Source organism: Hemitrygon akajei, chromosome 32 (assembly GCF_048418815.1).
Source record: "Hemitrygon akajei chromosome 32, sHemAka1.3, whole genome shotgun sequence".
Lineage (NCBI taxonomy): Eukaryota > Metazoa > Chordata > Chondrichthyes > Myliobatiformes > Dasyatidae > Hemitrygon > Hemitrygon akajei.
In genome coordinates this window covers 40,274,559-40,286,962 of record NC_133155.1, presented here as the reverse complement: position 1 = coordinate 40,286,962, position 12,404 = coordinate 40,274,559, and the positions used below count along the sequence as shown (strand labels likewise).

The 12,404-nt window shown below is 46.4% G+C and overlaps 1 protein-coding gene across 7 annotated transcripts in view; it reads right to left on the bottom strand.

Moving 5' to 3' along the window:
* Positions 1–12,404, bottom strand: part of LOC140719770 (uncharacterized) — a 411,496-nt gene that overhangs the window by 37,793 nt on the left and 361,299 nt on the right. For all 7 annotated transcript variants that reach the window (XM_073034626.1, XM_073034628.1, XM_073034629.1 and 4 more), the window contains 4 exons: positions 8,805–8,894; positions 4,453–4,497; positions 3,261–3,305; positions 618–671 (listed from right to left, as the gene is read on the bottom strand). In XM_073034626.1, coding sequence (XP_072890727.1) covers positions 618–671; positions 3,261–3,305; positions 4,453–4,497; positions 8,805–8,894 — 234 coding nt within the window. The remainder of the gene's footprint in view (positions 1–617; positions 672–3,260; positions 3,306–4,452; positions 4,498–8,804; positions 8,895–12,404) is intronic.

Genomic DNA, 12,404 nt, shown 5'->3' with positions numbered 1-12,404 from the left:
GACGACCCCGACCCTGGCAATGGACCTGGCGATCGCCTGTACCTGCCCGTCTCTGTCAGGTCTCAGGTTCTCCAATGGGGGCACACATCCTGGTTCGCCTGCCACCCCGGGAGTGATCGGACCCTGGCTCTCCTGAGGAAGCACTTTTGGCAGCCGTCCATGGTAGGGGACACCCGTTCTTATGTCTCGGCTTGTTCCATCTGTGCCCGGGGAAAGGTCTCTCATCGACCACCTGCGGGTCTTCGTCCTCGACCTGTTCCTGGTCACACATCGCCCTAGACTTTGTCACCGGTCTACCCCCTTCCCGCGGAAACACCACTTTCCTCACCGTGGTAGACCGATTCTCCAAGGTGGTGCGCTTTGTGGCCCTCCCTAAACTCCCTTCCTCTCAAGAAACCGCAGATCCCATCGCTCACCACCCCCAACACTGAAACACACTTCCCACCCCTCACACACTTAACACTACACCTCCCCCTCAACACCGAGCCTCACACGCAACACCACACCTCATCCCCTACACTGAGACCATAGTTTTTCAGTCTACCATTGTGTTCAGCCCAGGAGGCCTAGAGGCCCCACTTTCAATTCCCCACAATACAATAACAGTCTCTGCTCACCTGTTCTCCTTTCTGTCCAGGCACTCCATTTAATCCCCGTTCTCCAGGTAGACCCTGTTGGTGGAAGACAAAGTTCTGAAGAGAGATTCTCAATACAATCACTCCTGGGGAGCTGCCGGCGTCTTTGATGTCTCTCACATCCTACTGGTTGTTTCTATGAAATTCAGGAACACCATCCCTTCAAGTTGGACAGCGTCCTCATCTGGAAGTACATCGCTGTTCCTACATCACTACTAGGCTGAAACCCTAGAAGTGCTCAGCCAACAACAACTGCAATGTAAGGACTGCAGTGGTTACAGAAAGGGGCTCATCTCAACCTTCCCAAGGGCAGTTAGGGATGGGCAATAAATGCTGGCTTGACACTCTGTTGCCCAATTCCCTGAGCTTCCCTTCCTTCTCAATGTGACTCCACAGGATTCACAGTCAGGAAAGTACAGGCAATCTACAGAAGGGAAATCGTAGCTGAGGTCGCAGAGAGAGTTGGGAGACTGTAACATGGGGTATATATCTGCCTTATATCCCAGGCTGCTGAGTGTTGGCTTCAGCAGCCTGGTGTCACAACCATGGATTCAGCAGCTCAGCAGATATGGCAAGTGTGCTGGAGAAATATGCATGTGTAAGCTAATTATTTCATTGTGATAGTATTTAACTCAATTCATTCCATTGTAGTTTGTTGAGACTTGGACACAGCAACGTTTCGCTGCCTGCTTGCATTCCGCCCTTCCTGAGAAATTGGACTGTCGAGTCAACTGACTCTGAAGACTGACGGGATTCTTTTTATTCTTAACATTGTTCTTTTCAGCTGCAGTGTAGGCTTCGTTTTCCATTTGAGAGTTTAGGTAATGGCCCTGTTTGACCTAGCGTTTATTGTTTTCTTTTCCCTTTAACACTGTTCGCATTAAAGTCTGTGAACTATCAACCTGCTTCAGTGTCTCTCACTCTGCACTTGGGCCATATCCTGGTACTGCTCCCTCAGTGGCAGGAGGATTGGTGAAGAGAGCATCTTGCCCTTGGTCAAGCACATTATTTGCCCCATATTCAGCCCAGCTTGGTTGTCCCAGCCACCAGACCCACATGATATTGAGCCAAACATTAGACTCAGCACAGAGCAAGGGGCCCACCCGCTCCCTTGTCTCCAACCTGATACCTGCGCACATACTAACCATCTCACTCACCCCCATGAGTCTGTTCAACTGTCAGAAACCAAAAAACTACAGAATCAGAAACACTTGTTGAAGTTTCTCTTCCAAATTAAATCACTAAGAAACAGAAGAGCACAACTTCAAACCATTGACCACGAGAAGGGACTCCTGCCCAAAGCTCTCTCTTCTGTTGTAATAGGGGAGCCCTGGGAAGTTTTCTGTTCTGCTAGGCTACTCTGAGAGATTCCTCCACTCAAACCTCCTCCTTCAGTCTGCAGCTCTGACCTTCCACACAGTTTAGTAAGAAGCTTCATTGTTCTAGAGGAGCTCCAACTCTTCCAGGAAATGGTCTGATCCTGTGCTCCATTCCTCCCATGTAGGTCCATGATACGTCCTACTGAAGTGGGCCGTACCTCTGCAGGAGCCTGCTGCTCTGTCCCCTGGTGGTCTCGGGTAACTCAGTGTCGGGGCTGTGGCACCACTGCTTAGGAGGCATCGGTCTAGTGAAGGGTGTTGGGCCCAGACTGTGTCTGCTATCTCAGAACACGAAGATACACTACCACCATGTGCTGTGAGTGCATTAGAGCACACTTATCCCCTTACACCAATGAATCAGTGTGCCTCCCACTACTCGGTGTGACCAACTTCACTCCAAGCACTGGCTGTCAGTCGGTTTGGCCCTTTTTGCCACTATTGTTTCTACACCTGCTCAATGCCCTCAGCCAATGGCTCTGTCTGATGTGGGGAGGGGATAGGCAGAAGCTGGATCAAAGTGTGTGTCGACACCCAGCACAAGACAGGCGCATCCCAATCCCAATCCACCATGGAGCACTGCAATCTTTGAGGGGAATATTATGCAGGCCGGAGTGGTCCTGCTCAGGTGCATCAGATCAGAGTCTAAGTTGTTATTTTTCCTGAAGTTTAACTTTCTTTATGCTTGTCCATATTTTTATATAATCACCTATTTATCTGTAATTAATCAGTGGATTTTCAGTGATTATAGTTAAACTTGTTCCGTGTTTCACTTGCAGTTTATCTGCAGCCTGTGCCACACCACTGAACCTGACCATCTTATCAATGGAATTTCTCTATCTGTCTGAGTTAGGTTTTAGTACAAAACATACACAACTGCTTGGTTCTTAGTTCTCTTGAATTTGTCTGCTCTCCCTCCTGTGGAGTGACTAGGTTATCATTATCTCATTGTCATGAGTACCTAATAAAATTGACATAATCACAGGTTTAATGCCCCCATTCTTAACTTCCAAAGAAACTTCTGGATCATAACATCTCTAAATCCAACAGGAGATAATGTTGGGCCAATAATTCAGTACCAAGACCTCCTGGCAGATGCTAGCAGCTGGAATACAGCATCCTGTGTTAATGGGAGCTTGGTGTGTTTTGCTGCCCGACATTTGAAAGCCCTCTTGTTCCAGTTCTCCACCACCCCTCCAACATTGGAACTACGTTACAAAAAAAAAAAATTCAGTCCAAGGATACTCACAGCAGTTCCAGGGGGCCCAGGAGAGCCAGGAAACCCAGGGGGTCCCTACAGGGAAAAACAAGACCCAAACTATGAAAATCAAACTGGAAATCTGGAACAGAAAATGCAGAGGCACCCAGCGAGTCAGGCAGCATCTGCAAGGAGAAAGGCAGAGGAAGGGTAAAGAGTCTGAAACCTGAAACATTGACTATGTCTCCTCCACCTACGAAGTACGGTATTTTTTTGTTTCAGTGAAGGGAATGGGGAGAACAGTGGATCTAGTGAGCTGTGGTTTGGGAGCAAGCAATCTGATGACCTTGGATTCCCCACACTTGGCTTGGCATTCCAAGTCTTGCAGTACAGGAGTTTGGTTTTCCAGGTTGACTGGTTTGACTCCCCCCCCCCCCCCCCCCCAATACGAAAAGCCATGAAATTGAATAACTACATGAAAGACAACAACCGTTTACACCAGGCATTAGGCACTGAAACCAGTGGGAACTGCTTGAAAGACGCTGCTGTTCAGTGATTTAAGGAAGGCATCAGCTCTATGAAGTACACACCCCGTGGCAACACTGGAGAGAGAGAGGCTGCAGGGCAGATTGGGAGATCCCAGATTTCCTGAAAGTGACATGGGATCATGGAATTCCTATTCAACAGGCCTGCAGTGAGGGGGGCATGATCTCGTAGGGCAGAAATGGGGAGGAGAAATCCCCCCCCCATCTGATCAGTCAGATACCAGATCACACATGATATAGAGCAGGACACGTAGAGCTGAAAGCAGAGAAATATCAGGGGATGCGGAATTTCTGGGCCTATTGGCCCTGACCCTCAGCTGTGTATGAACAGATCACTGAATGTTGTATGAAGTAAGGAATATGCAGAAAAACAGAACTGGAGTAGATAGCAATGATCCAATGAATGTTAGGACAGGTTTGAGGTGCCAAATGGTCTAATCCCAGTCCATTTCCTGTGCACTTGAGCTTTCACTGTTCAGTGGAAGCAGCTTCCTCTCACTGACATCTCAAAACCCCTGATAAATACTATACAACTCATGAGGTGGGGAGTGGGCTGAATGGTGTTTCTGTTCCACCACTCAGCCCCCGACTGAGCATGAGCCATGGGGGACAGAAGGTGCTGGGTTTATTCAGTGATATAAACGGGACGAGCTGACAAGCTGCTTCTGTCCAAGGTCACTGTTTAAAGCTAGGCTTACCGATTGGCCTGGAGGCCCTGGATATCCTCGGAGACCTGGAGAACCCTGAGGAAAGAAAGTATACAAGCAGTAACTAAGAGGCATGTGTTGGTACTGGGCATTTCCATATGGGAGAGTTAGAGTCCTGGCAGTACAGTGAATCATATTCCATCCCCAGAGAAATTACAGCAGAAGCTCCCCACTCCACAGAGAAGCACTTTTGATATCAGTTCTAAAATTCACCAACCTCAATTTGAACTTTGATTCACAAAATCATTCCAGCTTCTGTATATCTATTCATTCAACTCTCTTTTATCATTCTATCATGTAACCTCTCAGGTCCTGGTGCAAAGTATGCCCTTCTCTGTCATCCAGAGCCCATTTGCTGTTGCTCCTCACGAGGACAGTTTCAGTAACACCGTGCCTCCTACATGTCCTGAAACTCTCACTCATGCCTGTGTGGCTGGGAAAGGCTACAGTCAGCAGGGATTGTGTTGAATGAGGTATGGAGAGGCTACTGCACAGGACCAAAAGAAGCTGCAGAAGGTTGTAAATCTAATCAATTACATCCTGGGTACTAGCCTACGAAATACCCAGCACATCTTCAGGGAGAGGTGTCTCAGAAAGCAAGCATCCATCTTTAAAGACCTCCAGCACCCAGGGCATGCCCTTTTCTCACCGTTACCATCAGCTAGGGGTACAGAAGCCTGAAGGCACACACTTAGCTTTTTCCCCTCTGCCATCCGATTCCTAACTGGATGTTGAATCTTTGGATACTACCTCACTTTTTTAAAATATAGAGTATTTCTGTTCTTACACATTTTTAAAAATCTATTCAATATATGTAATAGATTTACTTGTTCAGATATTATTATTATTTTTACATAGAAACATAGCAAATAGGTGCAGGAGTAGGCCATTTGGCCCTTCGAGCCTGCACCGCCATTCAGTATGATCATGGCTGATCATTCAACTCAGAACCCTGTACCTGCTTTCTCTCCATACCCCCTGATCCCTTTAGCCACAAGGGCCATATCTAACTCCCTCTTAAATATAGCCAATGAACTGGCCTCAACTGTTTCCTGTGGCAGAGAATTCCACAGATTCACCACTCTCTGTGTGAAGAAGTTTTTCCTCATCTCGGTCCTAAAAGGCTTCCCCTTTATCCTTAAACTGTGACCCTTCATTCTGGACTTCCCCAACATGGGAAACAATCTTCCTGCATCTAGCCTGTCCAATCCCTTTAGAATTTTATATGTTTCAATAAGATCCCCCCTCAATCTTCTAAATTCCAGTGAGTATAAGCCTAGTCGATCCAGTCTTTCTTCATATGGAAGTCCTGCCATCCCAGGAATCAATCTGGTGAACCTTCTTTGTACTCCCTCTATGGCAAGAATGTCTTTCCTCAGATTAGGGGACCAAAACTGCACACAATACTCTAGGTGCGGTCTCACCAAGGCCTTGTACAACTGCAATAGAACCTCCCTGCTCCTATACTCGAATCCTCTTGCTATGAATGCCAACATACCATTCACCTTTTTCACCGCCTGCTGTACCTGCATGCCCACTTTCAATGACTGGTGTACAATGACACCCAGGTCTCATTGCACCTCCCCTTTTCCTAATCGGCCACCATTTAGATAATAATCTGTTTTCCTGTTCTTGCCACCAAAGTGGATAACCTCACATTTATCCACATTAAATTGCATCTGCCATGAATTTGCCCACTCACCTAACCTATCCAAGTCACCCTGAATCCTCTTAGCATCCTCCTCACAGCTAAAACTGCCGCCCAGCTTCGTATCAGCTGCATTTAATTCCCTCGTCTAAATCATTAATATATATTGTAAACAACTGGGGTCCCAGCACCGAGCCTTGCGATACCCCACTAGTCACTGCCTGCCATTCTGAAAAGGTCCCGTTTATTCTCACTCTTTTCTTCCTGTCTGCCAACCAATTCTCTATCCACATCAATACCATACCCCCAATACTGTGTGCTTTAAGTTTGCACACTAATCTCCTGTGTGGGACCTTGTCAAAAGCCTTTTGAAAATCCAAATATACCACATCCACTGGTTCTCCCCTATCCACTCTACTAGTTACATCCTCAAAAAATTCTATAAGATTTGTCAGACATGATTTTCCTTCCACAAATCCATGCTGACTTTGTCCAATGATTTCACTGCTTTCCAAATGTGCTGTTATCACATCTTTGATAACCGACTCTAACATTTTCCCCACCACCGATGTCAGGCTAACCGGTCTATAATTCCCCGGTTTCTCGCTCCCTCCTTTTTTATTTTATTTATTATTATTTTTTCTCTCTGCTACATTATAAATTGCATTGAACTGCTGCTGCTAAGTCAACAAATTTCCGTCACGCGTTATTGACAATAAACCTGATCCTGATTCTGAGACACAGAGGAGTGCTGGCTCCTGGTGCAGAAGTCAAGAGTGTGCATGGTGTGTATCAAGGGGAGAATAGCAGAGCCAGAGCCAGCATGTATTCGTGAAAGGGAACAATGAGTGTCAGCACGATAATGTAGCAGTTAGCTCAAATACTTTACAGTAACCAGCTATAAGATCAGGGTTCTATACTGCTCCTATCTGTAAGATCAGGGTTCTAATCGGCACCTGTCTGTAAGGTCAGGGTTCAATTCAGCTCCTGTCTGTACGATCAGGGTTCGATTCTGCCCCTGTCTTATGTAGGGCTCTCAGTACCAGTAACTGTGGTGTTAACTGTTCAGGCTAACAAAATGGCTTCTCTGTATTATAATGAAAAATGGCTTCTCTCTAATGCTGTAATGGGTTTCTGTGTCTGGAATGTATGGGTTATGACTGCAGGTAAGGTGGGAACTAACCAATGGAGAATTGTTATGCCATCTTGTATGTGTAAGATGAGCAGGAGTTTGTGGTCTTTTTCAGGAGGCAAACGAAGAGGACGGACATGTGAGGAGCGGACAGCGGTTCCAGGGCAGCGGATACTGGATGTCAGCGGTTCGGACGGTGGCCAAAGGCTCTGAAGGTCGTTGTGGATGGAACTGGAGGCGTGAGCTCCAATGTATTAAAATATTATGTGCACAAACTGATAAACCTACTGATTTGGCGCCTTTAGGTTATTTGTTTCTACTAACCTATCACTAAGAAATAACTATAAAGTTGCAATTATTTACTCGCCTTTGGTGTATTGTCTGGTATTTGTGTTGCAAGCGTGTACTGGGGGTCATTACACCATATTTACAGCGAAGTATTGCACTATTGGCAGGGCAATGGCGGTTCACCCTAGGTTAATGGGGGTAAATTGGGGTCACAGATGCTACACTTAAGATCAGGGTTCAATTCTGCTCTTGCCTGTATGATCAGGGTTAGATGCTGATCCTGTATGTAAGATCAGGGTTCGATTTTGCTCCTGTCTGTAAGGAGTATATACATGGGATTCCTTTATGTGCTCTAGTTTCCTCCCACATTACAGGTTGGTGACAGGGAGTTGTCAGATGGTCTTTGGCACCAGAAGTATGGTGACACTTATGGGCTAGCCAGCAAATCCTCATTGATTTGATTAGTTGTCAGCGATACATTTCAGCATATGTTTCATGAGAATAAAGCTAATCTTTACCCTTGTTTGAGTTAGTTGAGGATGTAGTTAGGTGGATGAAGGGACATTGACGTTTCTGAAGTTAGGGAGTGATACACACTGAAACCACTGTTTCTGAGGGATCTCCATGCACACTGGAGAGGTGAGGGGACAGAAGGATCTCTGTACACTCTGGAGAGGACAGAATTGCAAGAATGATCCCAGAAATATGTGGAAAAGGACTGGGATATTTCTTCATGAGAGAGGTCAGCTGTGGAGTCTTTAAAATGATGAAGGGTTCTGAGGAAGTGGATGTGGATAGAGTGATTCTTCATTGGGGAAGAATATAGCTAGAGGGTCAGTATGAGGGAATTGTCAGGAAATCCAATCTGGAATTCAGAAAAACATGTTTAGCCAAAGTGGATCTGAGATTGAGGAACAAAATCACTTGGACACAAGATGCAGTAGGTGAAATGGAATGTACCTCCATTTCACCTACTGCATCTTGTGCCCAAGTGATTTTGTTCCTCAAGATTTGCTCCACTCAAGATTCCTGTCTTCTTCCTTATCTACATTCATCTACACTGATGAATGTAGATAAGGAAGAAGACAGGAATCTTGAGTGGAGCATGATCACTGCCAAATGGCCTGTTTCTGACACTGGTAGTCCTAAACTGCATGAATAAGCACAAGGCTCACTGGCAGAGGTCCTAACGCCAAGGCAACTACATCCTTCTCATTGTTTGTTCCCTTTCACAGTCCTCCCGTGGGTTAAATTCCACCACCCCACTGATCTCACCTGTTCTCCTTTCATTCCAGACAGTCCAGGTTCACCCGGAATTCCAGGCATCCCAGGAGGCCCTGCATACCCACAGTCTCTGTCATTTGGCTGTAAAATGCAGAATAAATGGTGATGTGGCATTCTTGAACATAGAACATAGAATAGTACAGCACATTACAGGCCCTTCGGCCCACAATGTTGTGCCGACCCTCAAACCCTGCCTCCCATATAACCCCCCACCTTAAATTCCTCCATACACCTGTCTAGTAGTCTCTTAAACTTCACTAGTGTATCTGCCTCCAACACTGACTCAGGCAGAGCATTCCACGCACCAACCACTCTCTGAGTGAAAAACCTTCCTCTAATATCCCCCTTGAACTTCCCTCCCCTTACCTTAAAGCCATGTCCTCTTGTACTGAGCAGTGGTACCCTGGGGAAGAGGCGCTGGCTGTCCACTCTGTCTATTCCTCTTAATATCTTGTACACCTCTATCATATCTCCTCTCATCCTCCTTCTCTCCAAAGAATAAAGCCCTAGCTCCCTTAATCTCTGATCATAATCCATACTCTCTAAACCAGACAGCATCCTGGTAAATCTCCTCTGTACCCTTTCCAATGCTTCCACATCCTTCCTATACTGAGGCAACCAGATCTGGACACAGTACTCCAAGTGTGGCCTAACTAGATTTTTATAGAGGTGCATCATTACATCGTGCCTCTTAAACTCTATCCCTCGACTTATGAAAGCTAACACCCCATAAGCTTTCTTAACTACCCTATCTACCTGTGAGGCAACTTTCAGAGATCTGTGGACATGTACCCCCAGATCCCTCCGCTCCTCCACACTACCAAGTATCCTGCCATTTACTTTGCACTCTGCCTTGGAGTTTGTCCTTCCAAAGTGTACCACCTCACACTTCTCCGGGTTGAACTCCATCTGCCACTTCTCAGCCCACTTCTGCATCCTATCAATGTCTCTCTGCAATCTTCGACAATCCTCTACACTATCTACAACACCACCAACCTTTGTGTCGTCTGCAAACTTGCCAACCCACCCTTCTATCCCCACATCCAGGTCGTTAATAAAAATCACAAAAATGTAGAGGTCCCAGAACAGATCCTTGTGGGACACCACTAGTCACAACCCTCCAATTTGAATGTACTCCCTCCACCATGACCCTCTGCCTTCTGCAGGCAAGCCAATTCTGAATCCACCTGGCCAAACCTCCCTGGATCCCATGCCTTCTGATTTTCTGAATAAGCCTACCATGTGGAACCTTGTCAAATGCCTTACTAAAATCCATGTAGATTACATCCACTGCACTACCCTCATCTATATGCCTGGTCACCTCCTCAAAGAACTCTATCGGGCTTGTTAGGCATGATCTGCCCTTCACAAAGCCATGCTGATTGTTCCTGATCAGACCATGATTCTCTAAATGCTCATAGATCCTATCTCTAAGAACCTTTTCCAACAGCTTTCCCACCACAGACGTAAGGCTTACTGGTCTATAATTACCTGGACTATCCCTACTACCTTTTTTGAATAAGGGGACAACACTCGCCTCCCTCCAATCCTCCGGTACCATTCCCGTGGACAAAGAGGACATAAAGATCCTAGCCAGAGGTTCAGCAATCTCTTCCCTTGTCTTGTGGAGCAGCCTGGGGAATATTCCGTCAGGCCCCGGGGACTTATCCATCCTAATGTATTTTAACAACTCCAACAACTCCTCTCCCTTAATATCAACATGCTCCAGGACATCAACCTCACTCATATTGTCCTCACCGTCATCAAGTTCCCTCTCAGTGGTGAATACCGAAGAGAAGTATTCATTGAGGACCTCGCTCACTTCCACAGTCTCCAGGCACATCTTCCCACTTTTACCTTCACTCCTGTCATCCTTTTGTTCTTCACATAATTGAAGAATGCCTTGGGGTTTTCCTTTACCCTACTCGCCAAGGCCTTCTCATGCCCGCTTCTTGCTCTTCCCAGCCCCTTCTTAAGCTCCTTTCTTGCTACCCTATATTCCTCAATAGACCCATCTGATCCTTGCTTCCTAAACCTTATGTATGCTGCCTTCTTCCACCTGACTAGATTTTCCACTTCACTTGTCACCCATGGTTCCTTCACTCTACCATTCTTTATCTTCCTCACCGGGACAAATTTATCCCTAACATCCTGCAAGAGATCCTTAAACATCCACCACATGTCCATAGTACATTTCCCTGCAAAAACATCATCCCAATTCACACCCGCAAGTTCTAGCATTATAGCCTCATAATTTGCCCTTCTCCAATTACAAATTTTCCTGTCCTCTCTGATTCTGTCCTTTTCCATGATAATGCTAAAGGTCAGGGAACAGTGATCACTGTCCCCCAGATGCTCACCCACTGAGAGATCTGTGACCTGACCCAGTTCGTTACCTAATAGTAGATCTAGTATGGCATTCCCCCTAGTCGGCCTGTCAACATACTGTGACAGGAATCCATCCTGGACACACTTAACAAACTCTGCCCCATCTAAACCCTTGGAACTAATCAAGTGCCAATCAATATTAGGGAAGTTAAAGTCACCCATGATAACAACCCTGTTATTTTTGCACCTTTCCAAAATCTGCCTCCCAATCTGCTCTTCGGTATCTCTGCTGCTACCAGGGGGCCTATAGAATACCCCCAATAGAGTAACTGCTCCCTTCCTGTTCCTGACTTCCACCCATGCTGACTCAAAAGAGGATCCTGCTACATTACCCACCCTTTCTGCAGCTGTAATAGTATCCCTGACCAGTAATGCCACCCCTCCTCCCCTTCCCCCCTCTCTATCCCTTTTAAAGCACTTAAATCCAGGAATATTGAGAATCCATTCCTGCCCTGGTGCCAGCCAAGTCTCTGTAATGGCCACTACATCATAATTCCATGTATGTATCCAAGCTCTCAGTTCATCACCTTTGTTCCTGATGCTTCTTGCATTGAAGTACACACACTTTAGCCCTTCCACCTTACTACCTTTACACCCTTTATTCTGCTTCTCTTTCCTCAAAGCCTCTCTATATGTTAGATCTGGCTTTACTCCATGCACTTCTTTCACTGCTCTATCGCTCCGGGTCCCATCCCCCTTGCAAATTAGTTTAAACCCTCCCGAACCATGCTAGCAAACCTACCAGCAAGGATATTGCTCCCCCTCGAGTTCAGGTGCAACCCATCCAATCTGTACAGGTCCCACCTTCCCCAGAAGAGATCCCAATGGACCAAAAATCTAAAACCTTGCCCTCTGCACCAACTCCTCAGCCACGCATTCAACTGCCATCTCCTCCAATTCTTACCATCACTATCACGTAGTACTGGCAGGAAACCTGAGAACGCCACCTGTGTAGTCCTGTTCTTCAGCCTTCTGCCTAGTTCCTGAAACTCACACTTCAGGACCTCATCCCTCTTCCTGCCTATGTCATTGGTCCCAACATGTATCACGACTTCTGGTTGCTTTCCCTCTCGTACCAGAATGTCATGTACCCGATCAGAGACGTCCCGGACCCTGGCACCTGGGAGGCAACAAACCACACGGGTTTCCTTCTCACGTCCACAAAATCTCCTGTCTGCTCCCCTGACTATAGAGTCTCCAATG